The following is a 21,533-nucleotide window of genomic DNA, read 5'->3' on the forward strand; positions in this document are numbered from 1 at the left end:
AGAGAAAACAAATTGTAGGATCTCGATTTCTAATCACGAGTTTGCTGACTAGTGAGTCATGTTTCGATTTGCGCCCGAACTCAGTGTTACACTGCAAAAACTGTAGTGTTAATTTAACACCATTTGGTATCTATATAGGACAACACCAGTCAAATTTAACACTAGATGGTCCTATATAGATACCAATGGTGTAAATTTAACACTCCAGTTTTTGCAGTGTAGGGAAACCGCGCACACATTTGCGTCTTGTCAACGCATGCGCGCACCCTTTCACGGCTTCGCCGAATAAAAACGAACTACTGATTACGGACATTTCTAAACTTGCGTCTTTAAACGCGTCTTTGGAAATGGCCTTCTTTTGTTGTTTAAAATGATAGCATGCCAGAAAGAATAATTTTACAGGGACTTTGGTCTTATTATTATCTTTAAAACAAGTAGCCTAAGCTTTTCAACAATAATATCGTCAGTTACTTGTTGGATAGCTACACATTTTGATCGTGAGCTACCTAAGACGCGTTTCTTAAGCGTTCCGTGAAATGGACCTCTTACACATATCGGCACCGACACCACGAAGTAACACTCAACGTGTTAAACAATATTTTTTTCGATTTTCAGTATATTTTTAAAAACATTATTCATCAAGGACTACCATGCACGAAGTTTCAAAGCTTTATAATTACGCTAATTATCCAGGGCAACTTTTGTGCAAAAGTGACAATTTTCGTTTTCACGAAGTAACACTCAAGTTCCACTTACCATTGTAACGCATGGCGCGTACTCTGCTCAAATGTGAGCAAAAACGTTTGCACGAAGTAACACTATCCTTTTATGAGCGCTCGATCGATCGAGCGCGCGCGCTGACCTGAAGTAGCACTTACCTAGTTTTGTAATACATTGAAGCGTGCTATTTCGTAAAAACGAAAATTTACAGTTTTGCAACTTTTTCGGTTTCACGAACTAACACTCACCTGTTTTCTCTTATTTCTTGTTGATTTTATATACAAACGGGTGAAAAACAGCAGATTAAATAAATTCAATACACCAAGTGCCCACAATGAGAAACCCAACTGAAAATACTCTGCCGTTTTGACGCAAAGTGTTGTTTTAGAAGGCGTTAACTTTAGATGCAATCTCCGATTGCTAGTTTATACTGATATGTACATGGGTATTACTTCGTGGTGTCGCAATTATCTTACAAAAGTGCCCCTAAAACCACCCACAACCTAACCTTACGTCAAGGGCGGATCGGGGGGAGGGAGGGGCAACGGGGCCGTATCCCCCCCCCCCCCAAAAAAAACCCCCAATTTTTTGTACAAGTGACGTCGCAATAAAGGCAGGCACTGCGCACACTACCATCTTTTCCTCAAACCATTTGGTAAAAGTGGTCAGAAATTGTCTCAGATCGCACCACAGAGCATGTAGAATTCAATTTTTTTTCGGGGCCCTTAGCGGGCTCCGAACCCCACGCCGTAATGTTTTGGACTTACTTTTGGGGACAAATTTTTTGCTCCCGCCCCCCAAACAAAAATGTGTTCGGGATCCTCCCTTGCACTGTAAACACGTTGGGCAAAATGGGTAGACCAACGTTGGTCAACATATCAACGGGTTAAACTCTTGGGCAAATTTTTCCCAAGTGTTGGTAAAATTTTACCCAAATTGGGTAATTTCAAACAAATGTTGGGCAAAATCATATTGCCCAAAAGTGTTTTACCCATTATTTTTTACAGTGTGACTTACGTCACATTGTCGATTGCGAAGGTTTTCGTATCCCAGGGACATGAGTGAACTGTACAAACACGCTTTAGTTTCAAAGTTATAGGAAATCTCAAGTAGACCGTTTGTGAGCATCCGAGAAACAGGGGGCGCTATTGGCGGTTCTCAGCGTCTTGATTTAAGACTCCGCTTGTAGTGGACGTTCTGTATGCATCTCGCCAAGCACTTCATGAAAATAACAAACACGAAGATGGCGGTGTAGAACTGTAACACGTTTCCCAGTTGGAAGAAGGAGCTCTTGAAAGCTGCGATATCGGGGTATAGGGGAAAAGACGACAGTCCTTTAGAAGTTGCAAGTAAGGTTTATCGGCCTAAATTTCTTCTTAGACTGCTACTGGAGTTTGAAGAATGTGAAAAGAACCGAAAGGGAAGTGGAGTGACTTGTCGAAGTTTTTCTTTTCTCTCTGTTACTTAAAGGTAATGATGTTGAGTCTGCTTATAGTATGCAGCTTATGTTTTTAACTATGTTCTTCATACTTCCCCTACATGTAAAACACCCAAAGTGGCACAGCTTTGCGTTAATGTCAAATGTATGTCCTCAAAGTTCATCTTAAAGCTAATCGTTTATACATTACAAATCTCGGAATGCCGGGAACCAAAGAAACTGAAGAGAAAAAATGTCTCTGATCCACTCACCCTGTATGTCAAGCAGGGGCTTCATAACTGTGTGAAAAAAAGAAAGAGGAATGAGTCATTGGCTCCGAAGTGAAACTGCCAAAATACAGGGTGGTAAAAAAAAACCGTTTACACTTTTTCAGATGTGTAGATTTCTTAGAATAGGGGAGACATGTTACAATTGTTTGCAAATATTCCTGTAGACTACGGCATCTTCGTGGCATATGGTGAATACGGTGCCGAAAATGAAGTCTAAATTAAGAAATGGCGAGTGCTACATGAAGAACTTCACTATAAATAAGTACCCAACATTTTTTTTTTTTTTTTTTTTTACTTACCCTGTATATGAGAAATAGTCAACACAATAGCACTGCACGTAAAAAGAACTACAATATTATTGTATATTAGGTCATAGTTTTCACCATAAACCACTTAGGCAAAGTAAAAAAAACCAAAAACATGTTTCTCGTCCCCGCCCGCTACCTTTTTGGAGGCCGCCTTGATTTTTTGTTATTTTTTTCATTTTTGAAAAATGCAGTAAAAAACACCGAAAAAGTGCACAAATTGGTGGTTAACCCTAAAGGGGCCGGGTTATTTTGACCATCTCTCAGCCGGGGGCGGGGGCGGATTCCCTAAGATCTCGGCCATCGAGTGACGAAAATTTTTGAAACTCAGCACATGCATAGAGCAACTCTTTCTTAACATACCCAAGAAACTTCATGACTATAGGTCAGGGTTTTTTGGAGTTATGGCTAATTAATTTCTCATATGTACGAATGGCAATTCTGCTCTGTGTACACGACGTATATTTGACGCGCCGGAAAATTTTTCGCTACGCGGCAACCCGGGGTCCGATTTTATGTTTTTGGTATCAAAAAATGCGCAAAGCTCGAGGCTAAAAAGTCATAACAGCTCGGGTCGCGAAATTTTTTTTTTAGAGGTAATCACGGAAAATGTTTAGGGGGGAGGGGCGGATTTCGCCCCCCTGGCCCCTTTAGGGTTAAAGCAAATGCATCTAAAACTGTTCATTGTAGACCAACACAACTCTAAATGACACTGTAAATATGTTTAGTTCTCTTGTCCAACTTGTCTTTCATTTTAAAAGTGTCTTTGAACAATGGAAACACCAACGGCTGCAGGAAATTTTAAAAATGGCGGCCATCTTGAAAAAAATAAAAAATAAAAAATGAAAAGCCCCTCGTCCGCCTTTTTCCCCCCCAAAACCCCGGATGAGAAACATGTTTTTTTTTTATTCGGCCTTAGATCTTGCTGTTCAGGAATGTCTTAAAAAATCTCAACATGTCCCTTTAATTTTGAGAAATCTGCCTCTGAAACCTTTTCTTGGCCCACCCTGTAGAAAGAGCTGTCAACAAGATTGGAAAAGCCATAGAGCTATATTAAATTACTAATTTAATATAGCTCTATGGGAAAAGCGTAAAAAGTTAATATTTTGTGAATAAAGGTTTTCATATTTCAGCCACAGCTGTACGTTTAGCGGATCTTACTAAAGATAAACGAAAACAGAACTGCGAAAAGCTGTCTCAAGTGTCATTAAAAATTTTGACCTACAGAAATAGTTATCAAATGCTCACCACAGATAAATCCGTACAAGTATCATTTCAAAGGCATGTGATCATCATTGAGCTCCAAACTGTTAATATACTGAGTTAGTATCAAAAAGCACACTTGGGTTACCGATCGAACGGGTACCAAACACCCTGTGAAATAATTACGTTTGGATTTGCTGATAAAAAGGTTGTACAGTCCTTTTCCTATGTTCCAGACTTTTCCTAGTTCCGGATAGCTTCAAATAAAAACCTACCTCTTTTGGATTAGTCTCCAATAATTTTTTTTCGGACGATGTGCATTTTGAAAAGAAAAACGTAAGCTCCTTGATACACAAAGATTTTTCGATAAAATCTTTAGAAGAGGAATTTTGGGCAGATTTCCGACTCGCACTTCGACATGTTTGGACGGTTTGTAGAAAATCGCAGGAGCTGCGAATCGACGATAACTTTTCTCCTCGGTATGTCACTTGTACCGTGTGATTTCGAATATTTTGTTCATACAGTCGTATAAACTCTTTCATCGAATGCTTGTTGAATAAAAATAAGTTGTAAAGTCTCTGATTTTTGAAAATTCGCCAACGAATGACCGTATGCTTTTGCCTAGTTCCGGATAGCGCATACACTTATGACCCAACTACACGCGCGTTAATCGATTTTGTGTGACGTTTTCTGCTGGGTCAAAGATTTTCGGTCCGTGCGTGAGTTCGAGCGGTTGCGCTATCAGAAAATATGCTTGATTCGGTTGGTTCTGGCTGAAAAAAAAAATTCTCGCGTGATTTTTGTTTCGCGTGAAGCAGTTTTGATCGATTCGGAACTGATTGAACCGATCCGGAACTAGGAAAAGTGACATCGGTACTTTGGACGTCGTAAAATCAAAACAAAAAGAGCTCAAATTGTTAAAATTATTTCGTGGTCTCTTCATCATTCAAGGTAAACTTTTTAATCAATGTCACTTGAATTCGTGGAGTAGTTGAGCTGAAAAACAGCCTGAATGTTGTTTGCTATCCGGAACTAGGAAAACGACTGTAGGCCTAAACATGGTTTTTCACTGTTTTCTCGAAAAGTGTCAAGCATCAACAGGTCAGATTTTGAACGTTTTTCTTTGGTGTTATTATTGGAACCCAAACACAATGCACGGAGAGCAAATGATCCAATGGGCTCCGTGCGCCAACAAAAAAGGGTGCGTTTTACCTCTTTTGAGAGCTCCGTGGACGGGACACACAGTGTGCGCGTACTGTACTGTTCTGGTTCCATAACTTTGGATACATTCGAAATACGCAGTGGGTGGACCGCAAACGAGTCTAGGTCACCCACAACCCTCCTTTCCTGGCCGCAGTCAGTTGCCGTGTTTCACATGAAATTGAAGCAAATACTTTCCTCTATCTACTGAGCCTTGCCGTTTCTTTCTGCCTTTTTTAAGAATCGAATTTACACCTAAAAACTATCGGCCCTCGATTTTGTTGATAAAAAAATATGATTTTGTTTGACAGGCAGGTAACAACACTTTATATTTGTCAAAAGCAGTTATTTTTGGTATCAAAATATTGCACACGATTTCAACTTTCACTTATTTAGCCATCTTGGCCAAACAGTGCATGTATTCAGGCACTTTTCGTGTTTTTTCTGTAGTATCGAATAAATCTCGTAAAATCTCGCGTACGCTTTTGGGCCATGCGTGCATGACCTCGGGACAAGAAACTGAGGTCAAACAGCGTTGTGTGCGTGACACGGCCACTGACTGGCCGTTGATGGGGTACTTGTGCACGGAGCCCATATGCCTTTAAAGAACCCATTTTCCGGCAAAGTTAAGCTACCCATTGAAAATGTGTACACACCCACGAGTCTGATCGTAGCTGCCTGGACACCGTTGGAGTAACATCGATACATCTGCTCATCCCATAAAGTGACATTGGCAATCTGCAAACTGCCCTCGAGATCGTCAAAGTGTACGCGCCCTCTCGCACCCTCTTCCTGCTGCTGGGGCGCCATCATGCGGCTGCCGTTTTTCCACTCTGTCGTGGCGTACTCAGAAGCCCTGTGAGGCCCAAGTTTACCAAAGATCGTCAGCGGTAGTCGTTAGCAAGTCATCACGTTTATTGTGTTGGGTACATAGAGATTGGTTATAATTTAGTTTAGAACAAAGAAATACCAGTCTCCGACGGGCATTTTTTTTACAATTATGGTTCAAGGTCGAAATGGGGACAACAAATTTAAAATGAAAAAAAAAGAAAGAAAGAAGAAATTCAATCTCTACTATAATTCAAGGAATCTCTCTCTCTGTGAGTGTCTGTCTGTCTGCATGTCTGTCTGTCTGTCTGTACGTCGATTATCTTCAGAACCGGGCGCCCTATGAAGTTGAAAATCGGCGGGTATATTGTTCGGGACAACAGAATGTGCAGTTTCAAGTTTGAAGTGGTTTGGACTAGCGGTTCTCGAAAAAGCTGCAAAAAAAGTAATATTTTCTGAGGCCTAACGTGCCAGGATATTGCTTAGAACATAATACCACGCTCTGATGTTCTTTTCAATTATTTACGTCATGTAAAGCTAAAGCGCGCGTGCTCAATGTGACGCAACAATGCAAAAAGGACGCGGGCACGCGCGCGTGCATTGTAAGGCGATACCATTGTCCAGTATGGGTGAATAGCACTGCACACCATGTTTCCGTATGTACACGTTCGTGGTGGCTACACGGGCACATTATTTTTGCAGTCGACTGCGTGACCATTGTATGTAGGCGGTTGAACATCAAACTTGGCACAAACTTTGACGTGAGTGTGCGTTCAACCTGTGCAAACAACATCTTTGAATCGCGTGTGTTGTTTGCACGGGCAGTTCTCAAAAACTCTGCAAGTTTGCAACCTTTACCAGCGGCAAAGCAATTTGCGCTTCCCGAACATGCACATTTGAGACGGGCACTGCACTAGTTTATTATAAACTGGACTCCCCAGCCAACAACTTTTGACATATTTCTCAAGTTGGCTTAAAGGTCTACCAGCAATTTTAGACTCTTTCCAATATATATTGTTCACTGGCAATGGTGCCCCAAAAGAGACATAGGCCTACTCTGAATGAGAGTGGGGTGCACAGGTCATTTTAAATCAACGAGCACATTTCCTCAAAGTAACGTTCCTTCATTGACCCCCTTACAGAGCCCCCTCCCCGAAGCAATCATACCAACCCCAATCCATCCTACAACCATCAAAGGAATGTTTACCAAAATCAAGAAAAAAATAACCTGACTTTTCATTTATGTTACGTTCAAATTCGGTAATTTTACGCACACTCATGCATTTTATTTCTGTAGAAATAATAAAAACTAAACTTACCCCGGGCAAACGAGGCTGACATTACGCCCAATGGTTCCGAAAACCTTTAGCTCCACTGAAACAAAAGATACCGCAGTTTCCGGTATTAGGCAGATAAATTGACATTAGCTTCCTATGAAGTTTTACTCTTTAGCCAGATACTACTGGATCATTCTGGGGTCCTCTTATTATGATATCGGGCACGGAAACAAATTAATCCTGATTTCCATATGCGACTGATGACGTTTCGTACAATTTTGCAGGACTATAGTTTGAGGATCAGACGTTTACGTGTACAGAGCCCCGGTCGTACGTCTGATATATTCCAAGCATGCAAATGTATGCAAACCCGCGCGCCGGCAGATCGGAGTCGACTTTAGAAATCGTGACGTCATTTCGATCAGAAAATGTGGACTCAGTTGCTGCTTGGTCAATTCGGATGCCATTCTGTTTGTAATACAGGGATTGCGTTCGATTACTTCCCCAAGCTTACTCACCTGGCACCTGGCTCCTCGCGAGTTGGAAAACACTGACATGCGCAGCGGAGCTAAATATACGAACGGTTTCGGGTAAAGTTTCGTGCAAGAGCAGGGAAAGTTGATCTTTTACATGCCGCGCCACTGATCACGAGGCGCCCGCCGGACGTCACGTTGGCAGCCATGTTTATTGCATGGCCTTGTGGGATACTTACCCAAGTAACCGGCTCGGCAAGTCGGTTACTTGGACCAGGCTCGAGTAAGCGCGAGAAGTCACGTGAGGTGTAAATCGAACGCTGTCGCGCTTGCACGAGTGCGCGGGGGAAGTAAACGAACGCACTCAAGAATGGGTTACCGAAGAGACCCGATACATATACAGAGGGCGCCCGATGACATATACAGAGGGCGCCCGATACATATACAGAGGGCGCCCGATGAACGGTCAGAATCTCGAGTTCAAGACGCAGTCTTGTTCTTCATAATCAATCGCCGAATCTGCCGCATATCAAACTAGCAGGAAAGCTGGTTGGTCGGTAATCCTCCATCTGACAACATTAGTTGCTAGTGCAGTAGCCACAAGAGGGCGCTTTACAACATCCCCCAATTTTTGGATCATTTTTACTATGAACCGTATTTTTGGCATATTTTCTACAGTTGTCATAACTTCAAATTAATTTTGGTACAAACAGTTTTCAGTTACTTAAAAATCAAATTTTGGCATCCAAGGTCACTGCTAGAGGGCACTACACCCATGAAGTACTTATGGTAACTTATGCCTAATTAATGCTATGCGGTTTTTTTTTTCATGCACAAAATGTAAAACAATCATGACCCAGGAGGCTTTATTTGTGCAAATGGCATATTGAATTCCCAGCATGCATTGTGGTTGGCAATATGACCATTAAAAGTTGTCGAACATGGATACTAGGTGGGTTCCGGTGAAGAAAACGTGGTTCTGACTCTTCAAAATGGATATTTTGATATTTTTATGCCAAAAGGACCAAATTTTAAAATGTGATTACTGGGTTTTTAAATTGGTTGGCATGGCACTCTGGATATCCTACAAAATGAATTGAGGTACTACATTTGTATATTGACGTCCGATAAAAGTAGGAAACATTTCACCGAATTTCATGCCGATTGGCACCAGCATTCCAGAGGTATTATAAAAAAACCCAGTATATGGGGCATGTGCTCCCTCTCCTGTGGTAATGGATGAATAATAAATTGTACACGTAGTCACCTCTATCGACTGGCTTTCCTTTCGGACGCGCCCATGGGTTCTTTTGGCCCGGACGTCGAGCTGCGGCGTATCGCTGAACATCGCTGTCAAACACGTTCACTACATCTGAAAGCAACGTAACAGAATTTATGTGTTCACCATGCAGAATTTTTATAAAATGTTCTCTTTGTTTGCCATGTTATACTAGCGCCGAAGGAAAGATTCGCAATACGGTTTTCCGTCAGTTAGTATCGACAATGGCGAAGTCAGTGTTCAAGTTCAGGGCGTACGTACATCAGCAAATAATCATAATTATATCGGATTGTGAGAAAAACTCAAATACAAAACAGGGCTGTCTCTCTGTCCCTACCAAATGGACTACCAACAGATGTCGACCTTCCATAAATCACAGGGCAGAAATAGCCTGTAGCTGGTTTTGCACCTCATAAATATCCTGATCAAATAAGAGCACGTCGATGGCCGATTCCGCTGCGCGTCCGGGAAGTAAAAATGATATACGCCCAAGTGACGTCATCCCGGTGAGCCTGAGTATCCAGCTCGCTGCCGTGCGGTATTGGTTTCTGGTAGCACAGAAAATTCCCTATGGAACCCGCCTCGTAGACATGTATAGTCTGTGGCGTGTAATCTTTATGGAACCAGTCTGTTGTTGTAGTCCTTGTAACTACTGCAGTAAAAACAAGTGTTGACACCAGACTGTTTCATTGACTGATGAAGAACTTGAAAATCTTGCACGGAATAAAGATACAACATATTTACGAAAAAAGGCCGTTATCGACAAGGCAGTGATACTTTAAAAGGCATTGAGGCTACTAAATATTTATGAGGTGAAGTAAAACAAATACAGCATGGTTTATTTCTGGAATAAAAATGGAATTACTGTTCCCTCGGTGTAGGTCAGCTCGACTGCCCACGCTTCCCCTCAAACCGACAAAACTCCCCTCAAACCATGCTGTATCTGTATATTCCAGCCTTTGACCCTCGGTTGTGCACTAACGTGAAAGCCTTATAATTTGCTTGTACCAAAGAATATACGATCTTTGACGTACTATTAATGCACGATTCGTTGCAGGTGTCGATCATTTTCTCGTCTAGCAGGGGCGACTTGATGATGCTCCAGTCGAAATTCTCGGGCGTCTTATAATGGCAAGGTATACCGGTGGGGAACACCTTGCCCAACCTGCCCGTGACCTGGGGCGCAATGGAATAGCAGTGACCTACAAAACGAAATGTTTCGAGAAAACGTGAGAATAAGAAAGATTCTTTTGTCAGGGTGCCGACACTATCTTTAAGGTACCGGCCAGGCATGTGCGTCGTGAGGCGGGGGAGGGGGGGGGGGGGGGGAGAGGTGCGAATCCATATTGCTGTTTATTTGATTGAAGGAGGGGGAGGGGTGTTAGGCCGAATGTTCCTCTGCCCACGCATGGAAAAATAATAAATTGAGAATAAGTTGAAAAGCTCTAGGAATTTTTAGCAAAATTTTCTTTGCCCCCCATGAAAAAAAAACCTGGTGATGGCAGCGACGCTCATGCGAATAAGAGAGTAAATTAAGTAGGCATTTTTATATTTTATATTTAAAAATATTCCCGGCATTAAAGGGACACTACGACCTTGAAGACAACCAATGGACAATTTTGCACTCGTCCTCGACTCGTGCAATATTGTTATAGCTCCTGCAATGTATTCTTGTACATGTATCCACCTCAAAGCCATCCAATATTATATAAATATATATAGTTCAAATACATCTGTCTCAGATTGTGAGCGTTCGGTGTACATGTAATTGACCTATCGCCGTTTGCGAGTTAGCCACGCCTCTTAGACAATCCTATGGAGTTTGTGTATGTACATTAAGTTTTGTTTGTCTTATATTTTGCGCGTTTCCATTCGTATATCATGTAATTGGACAATATGTAGCAAGCTACGTTGACGCGATTCTACCACGATTTTATCTACCGCGATAGGTCAATTGCATAGATATAGAACAGGGTATCGCGTGCGCGTTTTTTTACCGAGACGAATGTGAGTGCCTGGTTTGCCGCACGGACTACTGCACGGTCCCCACTCCATCCACATCGTATACAGCAAGTAGGTGTTGTCCCTTAATTGGCTGTACGGCTTCTGGTTCTTCGTCATGTCCACCACGTGCATCTCAGTGGGGCGCTTCTTGACCACAACAGTATATTCGGCGTGAGTTCTATTTGTTTAAATGAACAATTAAATGATGGGTTATTTAAAAAAGCAACGTGACCTTAATTGGTCTAAAAATCTGTCAAAAATCTTCAATTTATTTAAAATCTTATTTATTTGCTGGTCAATCCGCCATTTTGTTTACACATTGTGACCGTAGGGTGGAAGACTTGTGAAACATGGTCCGTTTTCAAGCGAGACAAAAAGTGAATATTGCCACGTCGAATATATACTATAAAATAATATACAACTGTGCTGAAGTTGTAGACGCTTCAAGTCCAGGGAAGTTTTGAAAGATCGTTGAAGGCAATGATCGAAGGCTAAGCGTCTGTGTGTTGCAAATTACAGACTGAAAAAAAAATCTTCAAGTGTATTTTAAATGTCTGAGTTCAGAGAACAATTACAACTCATAGTCAGTTGTCTTCAAGTGCCAGATTTCATAGAAGGTCAAACTTATATGACACAGCTAGTACGTGCTTAGATTTTGAATGTTTGTTTTATTGTTAAACACTCACCCATTTTTCCCAGCACATCCATATCTGTCATCATCGCTCATTTCGGCTTGACGGATCTCCATGGACATGTCATAGTTCAAGACAAACTTGTTTTCGTCGTCGTTGTCGTGCCAGTCGAAATGCATCATTCTAAAGCTTCTAGGGTCATGGGGATCGACCCGATACCACTTGACACCGCCATACAACTCAGCACTGTAACAAACCGTAGCCAACCATTAAAGAGGTTGTGGAATGCTCGAAGACATTTTCGTCATTTTTCGGGTATATGTAGCCTAAGGTGTGGTGAAATAAAAACGACTATTGTTTCTGTCATGAAATGAGTACAAAAGGTACTTTTGAGAGCTGTTTTTCAGGTCCAGTTTCGACCCGAACGTGCAATTGTGTAAAAGTCGTCGTTGCGGGCAGCAAACAAAACACAGTAAATCGTGACGTAATAAACAGGACTCGTGTATGCTACTCTGCATCGGGAGTCCTGTTTATTACGTCACGATTTACTGTGTTTTGTTTGCTGCACGCAACGACGACTTTTACACAAATTGCACGTTCGGGTCGAAACAGGCATGACAGGACTTGAAAAACAGCTCTCAAAAGTACCTTTTGTACTCATTTCATGACAGAAACAATAGTCGTTTTTATTTCATCACATCTTAGGCTACATATACCCGAAAAATGACGGAAATGTCTTCGAGCATTCCACAACCTCTTTAAGTTGCAACGAAACCTTTATTATGGATAAATTAGCAGTGTACAGTGGCAGAGGACTTAATACGGCATGAATTATACCACTAATGCTGGGCATCACATACCCACCCAAACTACACATTTCCGGTCCGATGTCTACAATTAAAATCTCAGTTAACTAGTATCCAAATCAACCTGACCCTAACACCCTTGGTCTCAACTTAGTTTTGCAGTCAAACGGACCCATCAGCTGACACAAAGACGTCCCTTTTTATTTCTATAGGCGTGTGGTTCTCAATTTCTTTGGCCTATAAAGTATAGGGTCGTCAGTCTCAAAAAAATATTATGAGGACAACATTTGCAGTTGGTGTAGGTGGCTAAATTAAAACGGTGCAAAGTGCATATTTTGTCTCTTTTTTGGTTTCTTTCAGTGAGTTTATCACGAGTTGATATATTGCTGAATAAAATAATAAATCTATTTGGCAAGAGGTAGTCGACTATTACAGATGCACCAAGGAGATCACTAATGTTTTTGGGTGAAGCCGCAGCCATGACATACAATTAAAGGTATAACACCTAACATGATCATCTCATGAGCAGTGTTTTATTCGAGAAAATCACAAGTCTTTCCCAAAAGCCTGTCAGAAGTATCTGGATGAACACAAATAGCTGGATGAACATTGACAAAGGAATTATGTTTGCAATAGTTTATTGAATACCAAGAGACTTGACTTGAAACCGAAGGACTTGTGATTAACTTGTGATGGACTTGTGATTGACTTGTGATGGACTTGTGATTGGCTTGTGATTGACTTGTGATTGGCTTGATATTGACTTGCGATTGACTTGCGATTGACTTGTGATTGACTAGTGATTGACTTGTGATGGACTTGTGATGGACTTGTGATGGACTTGTGATGGACTTGTGATGGACTTGTGATTGGCTTGTGATTGACTTGTGATTGACTTGTGATTGGCTTGCGATTGACTTGCGATTGACTTGTGATTGACTAGTGATTGACTTGTGATTGACTTGTGATGGACTTGTGATGGACTTGTGATGGACTTTGGATCGATTTCGGATAGACTTGTGATAAACTTGTGATGGACTTGCGATGGACTTGTTATTGGCTTGCGATTGACTTGCGATTGACTTGTGATTAACTAGTGATTGACTTGTAATGAACTTGTGATTGACTAAACTTGACTTAAGTCGGAATTGCTCAAAGTCGGTATCTTAAAAAAATAAGTAAAACAAAAAAATCAAAAAAATCACTTAATTTACATCTTTCCAGAAGCGCGCATTCCAATTCATGCCGTATAACAATGCGCGCACACTGCATGTACATTGTTCAACACGTGTGTTATACGTACATGTATGTTTGCATGTAAATAGCATGTGCATACATGTGGTGCAAAAGTTAGCAAATTGCTGCATCACACAAAAATAACATGTACATGTACGTTTTTATCAAGTCGGTCTGAAGTGGACGCATAAGTCCGTGTTATGGTACGGCGCATTGATCTCCATATGTGTATATGGAGATCAATGGTACGGCGAGTACAGTCCGTATGCGCTATGCGCACATTTATATTCAGATACAGACCAAGCGCAACCCATACTTGGCCAAGTATATAGTGATGGACTTGTGATGGACTTGCGGGGACTCGAATGCCACACTGCTAATGGGATTCCACTGGTTGCTATACGCCGTACTTCACGTAAAAATTTAGTACTCATTTTCAGTAGCTTTTCAAATGACACCGACTTTAATGGGGTTTTAGACGAGAGCCCCAAATAGGGTAGTCTGAGTATCACCCATTAAGTCGTGACGGCGTTTCATTCCAAATCAGGACTAATGGTATGATTGGTCAATTCGAATGCAGTGTGTTGTGATACAACAACAGCCGGGTGCGATACATTGTAACATGATACAGAGCGCGTGACACATTTTCCTTTAATCCATTGTCTATGAGGCGCAACGGTTGAAAGAACGAAGACCTGATATAGAAAGCGCTCACTGATTTGTCAAAATCTTGGAGGTCAAGAGGCGGGGTCTTGCCTATATAAGGCCAAAAAAAAATAATAAGTCGGTCTCTAGTCAGCGCGTGCGTCGATTTTAATCATGCGCGTCAATCTTTTTTTTTTCCAAAATGTTCCGCGGTAGCTCCAACAGCGCCCTCTATTGCCGCACCTCCTCAAATTTTTTTTTTTACCAAAGAGCACCAAGGAATGAGAAATTGCACTAAGGCAAATGATCGAGAGCACCAAGGCAAGGAGGACACCAATGTACATGAGGACACCAAATAGCAAAAGAGTAGGGAATCTTTTTTTCTTTTCAAAAATGTTCCGCGGTAGCTCCAACAGCGCCCTCTATTGCCGCACCTCCTCAATTTTTTTTTGCCAAAGAGCACCAAGGAATGAGAAATTGCACTAAGGCAAATGATCGAGAGCACCAAGGCAAGGAGGACACCAATGTACATGAGGACACCAAATAGCAAATTAGTAGCCCACCTTGTCTGTACAATCCAAGCTTGAAGAACAAAAAAAAGCCGCGTCCCCGCGTCAATTCCGGAACTTTGGTCTGACCAGAGACCGAATATTTTTTTTTTTTGGCCTAATCAGCAAATCTGTTCACGCGTATCATGAAATTCCTAGTATTACATAGACTAAAAATAGGGTCGGTCAGAAATTAAACCGCAGAGAAAAGGCATGTCCTATAATCCAAAAGTGAAACGGTATTTAAGGGTTGTTATATTTACCAGTAGTGACATTTCATCCTTAGAGTGTCTCCTTCGTACACGACGAGCATCTTTATGTGATGGAATTCTATTTCCAACATGCACTTGAAAGCTGTAGAGAAAATAATTATAGATTTCCAAAAAAAAATAAAAATTGAAAGACCTACTGCAATTTTATGTCAACTTTATCAATATATTTAATTAAACAGATTTCCGGTGAGTGACTAAGCGATACATATAAACATCTACTTCCCCGCAACGGAATTTGTGGAGAAAATGGAGAGCTCTGTCATTCAGTTTTGCACGGCCATGTGAATGTTTGTATGATTCTTTGGGATGCGGATATCCTCTTGTGCGCAAGTTCGACTTGTGATGGACTTGTGATGGTCATTGTGATGGTCATCACAATTAGTCTAACGTAAGTTAGACTACGTTTGTGGTCTCTTTCCAACACCATCTGTACAAGACGTGTCCTTTGAGAAAAATTAAAGGTACAGTCCATCATTTGTAATTTGTGCATTTTGTTCGTTTGAAGCAACAAACGTGCTCACAATCTAAAGAAGGGTGCCGAACAACTAACCTGATGGGGTTGCAGCCCAGCCCAGCCCAGCTGTACATTCCGAGAAAATCAGCATTCTATGATATCGATTCGATTTCAAATCAAAGGTTGCTGAATCATGTTTTGAATTGGGCCTGAATTCAGCGTCCGAGACACGTTCTCACTGAGCCGATTGCAGCTACGCGATGTCGCGCACCGATCTGACGAATTATAGCAACCGTGCGCTTGCGTGTGTCGTGCCAACGCTTGCGCGCGCTTCGCCGAATAAAAAAAACACAACTACTTAACGGAATTTCCAACACCGTTGGAAAGGCCTTCTATTGTTGATTTCTTCAAAACGAAACCTTGCCAGTAAGAATTGTTTTCACAGGGACGTTATTCCTTTACCAATTTACAACCAAGGATGTTTTCAACAATAATTACATAAGTTACGTTTTGGAAAGCTGCAAATGGTGGACTGTAGCTTTAAGGTACAAGGAATATCAACAAATTTCAAATCTGGCAAAGGAGAAAATGGAGAGGGGCCGCTTTCTAACGATTTCCCCTGCAAACATTTCTTTCTTGCTGTTAAGAACCAGAAGCATACTCACGATGAAAATAAGGCTGCACTTTCTTGTGTCGCCTTAGCCTGTCGGCTGAGGGAGAAACGAGATCATACAGAGAAATGTTAGCATTAGTGTCAAAAAGGTATATTTGATTTCTGTATGATGGCCTCTAGCACGTTCATAACGAGGGTCTGTCGTCCAGTTTTACTAGTCTAGTACCCATACGTGATATCTGCTGCCAGTCAAAAATTCCTTGGGTCTGCCTTATCGGCAATTCTCTTTGCTGGTATATAGGCATTCCCGGCTATTTTAAAAGAGTTTTCATTCAATTTCGTCCATAAAAACACCTCACACGCTTTAAAAAAAACTAATTTTATATAATCACTGGGTCGATAATGTTCGTCTTTACACACTGTTATCTCGGTTGTGTGAAAAATCAAACGGTTGGGTACTAAATGAACCTAGCAACCTGTTATGTTGACTTGTTTACACAACTTGTGTAAAATATTACAAAAGTTGTTCATTTTTTTTTTACACAACTTAATTTCGTGTGCCCGGCAGAAGGGCATATGTGTATATGCCCTTATGCAATCCGCGTAATGACCAAAATGTTCCCAGCAAAAGGGCATATGCAGAAAACTGCCTCCATTTTAATGAGATTTAAATATTTTCGTCAGAAATTAACGTGTACAGTTGTTCCAAAACTTATGATTCATACGTGTGACAAATTTCACATTCGTACGATTATATTGCGTGTGGGAGAGCACTGGATACAAAATGCGCGCGGGGGAACAATGGGACCTTTCAATGCAATTTTCTTGAAAATGATTTTTGCGTCAGAACGCTTATATGCCCTTCTGCCGGGCACCCGACATTATTGCTATGTTCATATAGTACACAACCGAAATAACAGTGGCAGATCTAATTCCTCTAAGCTGTTGCCGAATCGCAGCATTCGGAGATCGAATTTGTCTTATAGAAATCAATTAGACGAATTTTGATTAATTAATAACAAGGTTTGGCGTAGACGAGACGAAATATAATTACTTGGACTGAATTTGAAATCGTCTGACAAAAGACGAATTTAAACATGGGAAATAGCACTAAATCGATGTTGATGGACAAATTTGAATATTAGAAACGGTGAATACGGGCGATTCCCAATAGTGCGCCTCCAAGAGTTTGCAACGCGTTGGCCAATCACAATGCGCAAAATTTGTCGACCCAATGCGCGTTTGGAAAAGGTCGACTGATTTCGCGCATTGTGATTGGCCAACGCGTTGCAAACTCTTGGAGGCGCACTATTGGGAATCGCCCGTATTCGAATGAAAAACGTTTTAAAATATCAGGAATGCCTAGAAAAAACGTTGAAATCCTGGGTTTCAGAAAGTGACGATCCAGATAGGGGATGTCCGTAGAAGGAGGGGGCTTAACGCCTATCAGTCAAAATTGACCAGAAGAAAACATGTCATGCTCATTTTGATTTCGGAGATGCTAGGATTTCGTCATAGTAATTATTTTTTCGACTTGAAAGAAAGTATGTTCTTTCCTTGGAGAATGCATTATAGGACCCGCCCCCCAATTTTCGTACGGTCCGCTGTCTTCGACACCGGCGTCAAAAACAGTCTGTTTCAAGATCGATATCCGTCTTTTAAATGTAACCTTCTCTGCATGTGACACTGCAGTGCTCGATCATCCTCTGGTGACGAGTGTCTCCTGTTAAATCCCCCACCCAGTCAAAAAGATAATCGCATGGCATTCCGTTGTGATATTCCGTGAGAGGGCTTTCCCCTAGGTAACAAAACCCTGTCGAGAAAACAAGAGAGAACAAAAGGAAGGGTTCGAAGTTGAGAGCCAGTTCGGTTTAAGTCGATTTGACTGCTAACCACGAACTTTATACTCTAATTTATACAGGGGCGGATCAAGGATTTCTTTCGGGGAGGGGGGTTCAGGCCCGTCAGATTATGATGGTTTTTTTTAATCAGCAAATCAGTGCTGAAATTCAGACAGTTTTTTTTCTCCTTGGCCTTCGTAAAATTAAAAAGTGCGTACAGGCATTACATTTATTGTGTGGACTTGCGAGCAAAAGATGTTCACACATGTTTACGTTATATACCTAGTGTGGACACTCCTTTGTTTTCGTGGTGTTAACAAAACATGTGAAAAAAACCTTTCATTTTACTCACACTGTGAAAACTCTTTCAACACAATTTTTTTTTAATGATTCCCTTGAGTGTTTCTCTTCATATTGCGACGGATAATCCTTACCCCAAAAATGCCCCCAAAGCTGTGTTCCAGAGAGGGAGAACCTTGTGTGGATGTGGGCAAGTCCACAAAAGAATCTGAAAACCGGTTCATGTGTGTACAGGTTATCCAATACGACTGAGGACTTGGGACGATGGGGTGTGTGCGATAACAACGGGCCCGACGCTACCCGAGGACCTGCAGGGTACTAATCCTCGGGAATATTTCGTGTACAGACATTATGGGAGCCATGGGAGTACAAACCAAAGGGAGCAAAAGAAGGAAAGGGGAGGTCCTCATGAGCATAGTAAAATACGATTGTCTGTGTTTGTGTATCTATTGAGTGGACACTTGGCCTCCGTAAAATCAAAAAGTGCGTGTGAGTATGTAAACACCGGCAATCGTGGACGTGGGACAAAAGAATGTGGGCGCACACAATACGTCCACGATTGACCGAACGTCCACGATCTCAAATCGTGTACAAAATCAATGAGAGATGTCTCTAAAGAGTACCAACAAAGGAAAGAGGATTAGGGACAATGGGGCGTCCACGATTGCCGGCATTTACACACAGGTGTGTGGGTGTGTGTGTGTGTGTGTGTGGGGGGGGGGGGGGGGGGGGGGGGGCTGGTACCCAATGGCGATCATGCACACTTTATTGTACAACAGTGTACACAATACCCCTTATCCCCGCTGGCTACGCCTCTGAGTTTGTTTCTTCATTCAAGAGGGGACCTTGAACAATAGAGGACATTATATAACTGACATACAGATCCTAGTCATTTGATTGGTGGAACTTACATCACGTGACATTCGTTATTGCTCCCATTCACGCCGCGGGAGCATTCACGCACAGGGTAAATACGCATGCGTAGTAGACTGTCGCATGGTTTACCCGTGCGACAGTCTACTACGCATGCGCTTTACAGAGCAATAGAGGAACTGTCGCACGGGTGCAGTACGCACACGCGAACTTCGCCCAGGATAGATGCATGGTTGCACAGTTCGCGTACATGTTAATTTCCAGAGCTCAATGATGCCGTACTGGAGAAAATTTATGGACCGTGTAAAGATGTCTCCTGTACAAAGGAAAGTTGTACACAAACAACTGTATTTACAGCTGTAGTAACTGTATTATATTGCAAACTTGCGAACCGAACTAGTAATTAAAAGTACTATGCCCATAGCAACCAAAGTACCATACAATTAGCAACCGAAGTACTATTTCCACGGCGCGGTATTTGTGTGCAAATGCATGCTGGTGTGCGCGTTGCGCGTTGTGCGTAGCGCGTTTTGTTCCAAAGAGAGCGCGCCACAGAGTTGGGTTCAAACATTTCGTGAAGGGGTAGTTTGGAAGAGAGAAATACATTTACACATATTTTGTATTTAAATTGAAGTTTATTTCAACTGTGTTCAGATTTAAATAATTTAAAATCTTAAAACCAAGCAGAATCTGTGGGCGAAGTGTTATAAAACAAATATTGAATGCTTTATCTCGTGGTGAAGTAAAACTAGTCTCCCTCGGTGATCTATGGAGCATTCTATTTTCCCTCGGCTTCGCCTCGGGAAAATAGAATGTCCAAGGATCACCTCGGGAGGCTAGTTTTACTACACCACTCGAAGCATTCAATATTTGTATACTATTCAACAGTTAGGATCAAGACGCGTTATTTGTGTGCAAATGCATGCTGGTGTGCGCGTTCAGCGTTGCGCGTAACGCGTATTGTTCCAAAGCGCCAGCGCTACAGCGTTTGGTAAAAACATTTTCGTGAAGGGGTGGTTTGGAAGAGAGAAATACATTTTCCTCCAGTTTTGTATTGAAAAAAAGTTCAAATATGTCAAATGACAAGGATCTATATGTCAATTATATAAAACAAATATTGAGTGGCTTTTAAGGTAAAATGGGAGGAATAATATCGCTCAGTAAAATCTGAACTTTTCCAGTTCACTCGGTTTTGCCTCGTGAAATGGAAAAGTCCAGATTTTACTTTGCGATTATATTTCTACTGCGATAGGTCAATCTCCCGAAGGTCCCCAATTTGGCGATGTGTACAAAACATATGGGAGGTCGTCCTAACAATAAACAAAAGAGAGACAATAGGAGGTGCCCAATCGCAGGCTGATGCTCACTTGTGTGTCCGTAATTATTATGGCTCTCCCCGGCTTTTTTGAAACGTTTTTCATCCAAATTCACCAACTCTAACATTCAATTTCGTACGAGAAATGTTCCACACGCTTTAAACAAATCCAAATTTGTCACTTACCATTCAATTTCATAGTTTGGTCACCCTCTTTAGTCACCGGGTCGAGAATATTCGTCATCACGGATCAAATTCGTCTATGCTGTTACCGAATGGCAGCATTTACTCGAATTCGTCTTATATGATTCAATTAAACGAATTTGATAAATGAATAACAAGGTTTTGTGTAGACGAGACGAAATCGAATACTCCGGGACGAAAACGTGTGCTCATTATTCAAATTTGCTTGAACTTAATTTGAAATTGTCTGACAAAAAGAAGAAATTAAACATTGGAAGTTTCCTAAATTGATGTTGATGGACGATTTAAAATATTAGTAACGGTTAATTCGAATGATAAATGGTTTAAAATAGCCGGGGAAACCTATATTAAGAGGTCCAAATTTTAAAGTAAGTTCGGTGTGTATACCTATGCGTTCGCGGGTTCCCGGCTCATCGCATTGAGTGCACGGACCCCAGTCGGTCCACCTGGTTTCAATGTTCATTGGATAATCTAGTGGTCTCTGATTCTCCCTGGTATCCACCACAAGGAACTCGGAGGGATCGTACACAATAACCTCGTGCCAACTAAAGATTCTATTCGATAACAAAAGTATATATTTGCGAATGAAAGTAGCAAAACACAGATACCATGAGATTTAAGCTTCAAAGCATGTATATCCTTACACAGAATATCTGTGTCTGGGCTTTTAATGTATTTTTTTCTTATGTCAGTGAAGATTTATTTCCATAATGATCAAACAAATAAAATGCTATAACAAACAAAGAGAAATAATAGATAATATAGGTTTTCCCTGTTATTTTAGCGCTTGTATCACGC

General features: G+C 41.4%; 1 protein-coding gene across 3 annotated transcripts in view; it reads right to left on the reverse strand.

Annotated features, from left to right (window-relative positions):
- Positions 1-1,401: 1,401 nt before the first annotated feature.
- LOC119728749 overlaps positions 1,402-21,533 on the reverse strand; it is a 44,505-nt gene continuing 24,373 nt past the window's right edge. For 2 of the 3 annotated variants that reach the window (XM_038201119.1, XM_038201121.1), the window contains exons 4-15: positions 21,123-21,289; positions 17,872-18,015; positions 16,255-16,299; positions 15,127-15,217; positions 11,683-11,874; positions 10,990-11,174; positions 10,027-10,194; positions 8,981-9,085; positions 7,283-7,337; positions 5,792-5,991; positions 2,410-2,436; positions 1,402-2,018 (exon numbers count right to left, since the gene is read on the reverse strand). In XM_038201119.1, the coding sequence (XP_038057047.1) occupies positions 1,879-2,018; positions 2,410-2,436; positions 5,792-5,991; positions 7,283-7,337; positions 8,981-9,085; positions 10,027-10,194; positions 10,990-11,174; positions 11,683-11,874; positions 15,127-15,217; positions 16,255-16,299; positions 17,872-18,015; positions 21,123-21,289 (1,519 nt within the window). In that variant the 3' untranslated portion in view covers positions 1,402-1,878. Of the gene's footprint in view, positions 2,019-2,409; positions 2,437-5,791; positions 5,992-7,282; positions 7,338-8,980; positions 9,086-9,329; positions 9,645-10,026; positions 10,195-10,989; positions 11,175-11,682; positions 11,875-15,126; positions 15,218-16,254; positions 16,300-17,871; positions 18,016-21,122; positions 21,290-21,533 lie in introns of those variants that run through there. The other variant, XR_005271138.1, reaches the window with a different exon arrangement.

The sequence above is a fragment of the Patiria miniata genome, unplaced genomic scaffold (genome assembly GCF_015706575.1).
Source record: "Patiria miniata isolate m_02_andy unplaced genomic scaffold, ASM1570657v1 HiC_scaffold_20, whole genome shotgun sequence".
NCBI classification, from domain to species: domain Eukaryota; kingdom Metazoa; phylum Echinodermata; class Asteroidea; order Valvatida; family Asterinidae; genus Patiria; species Patiria miniata.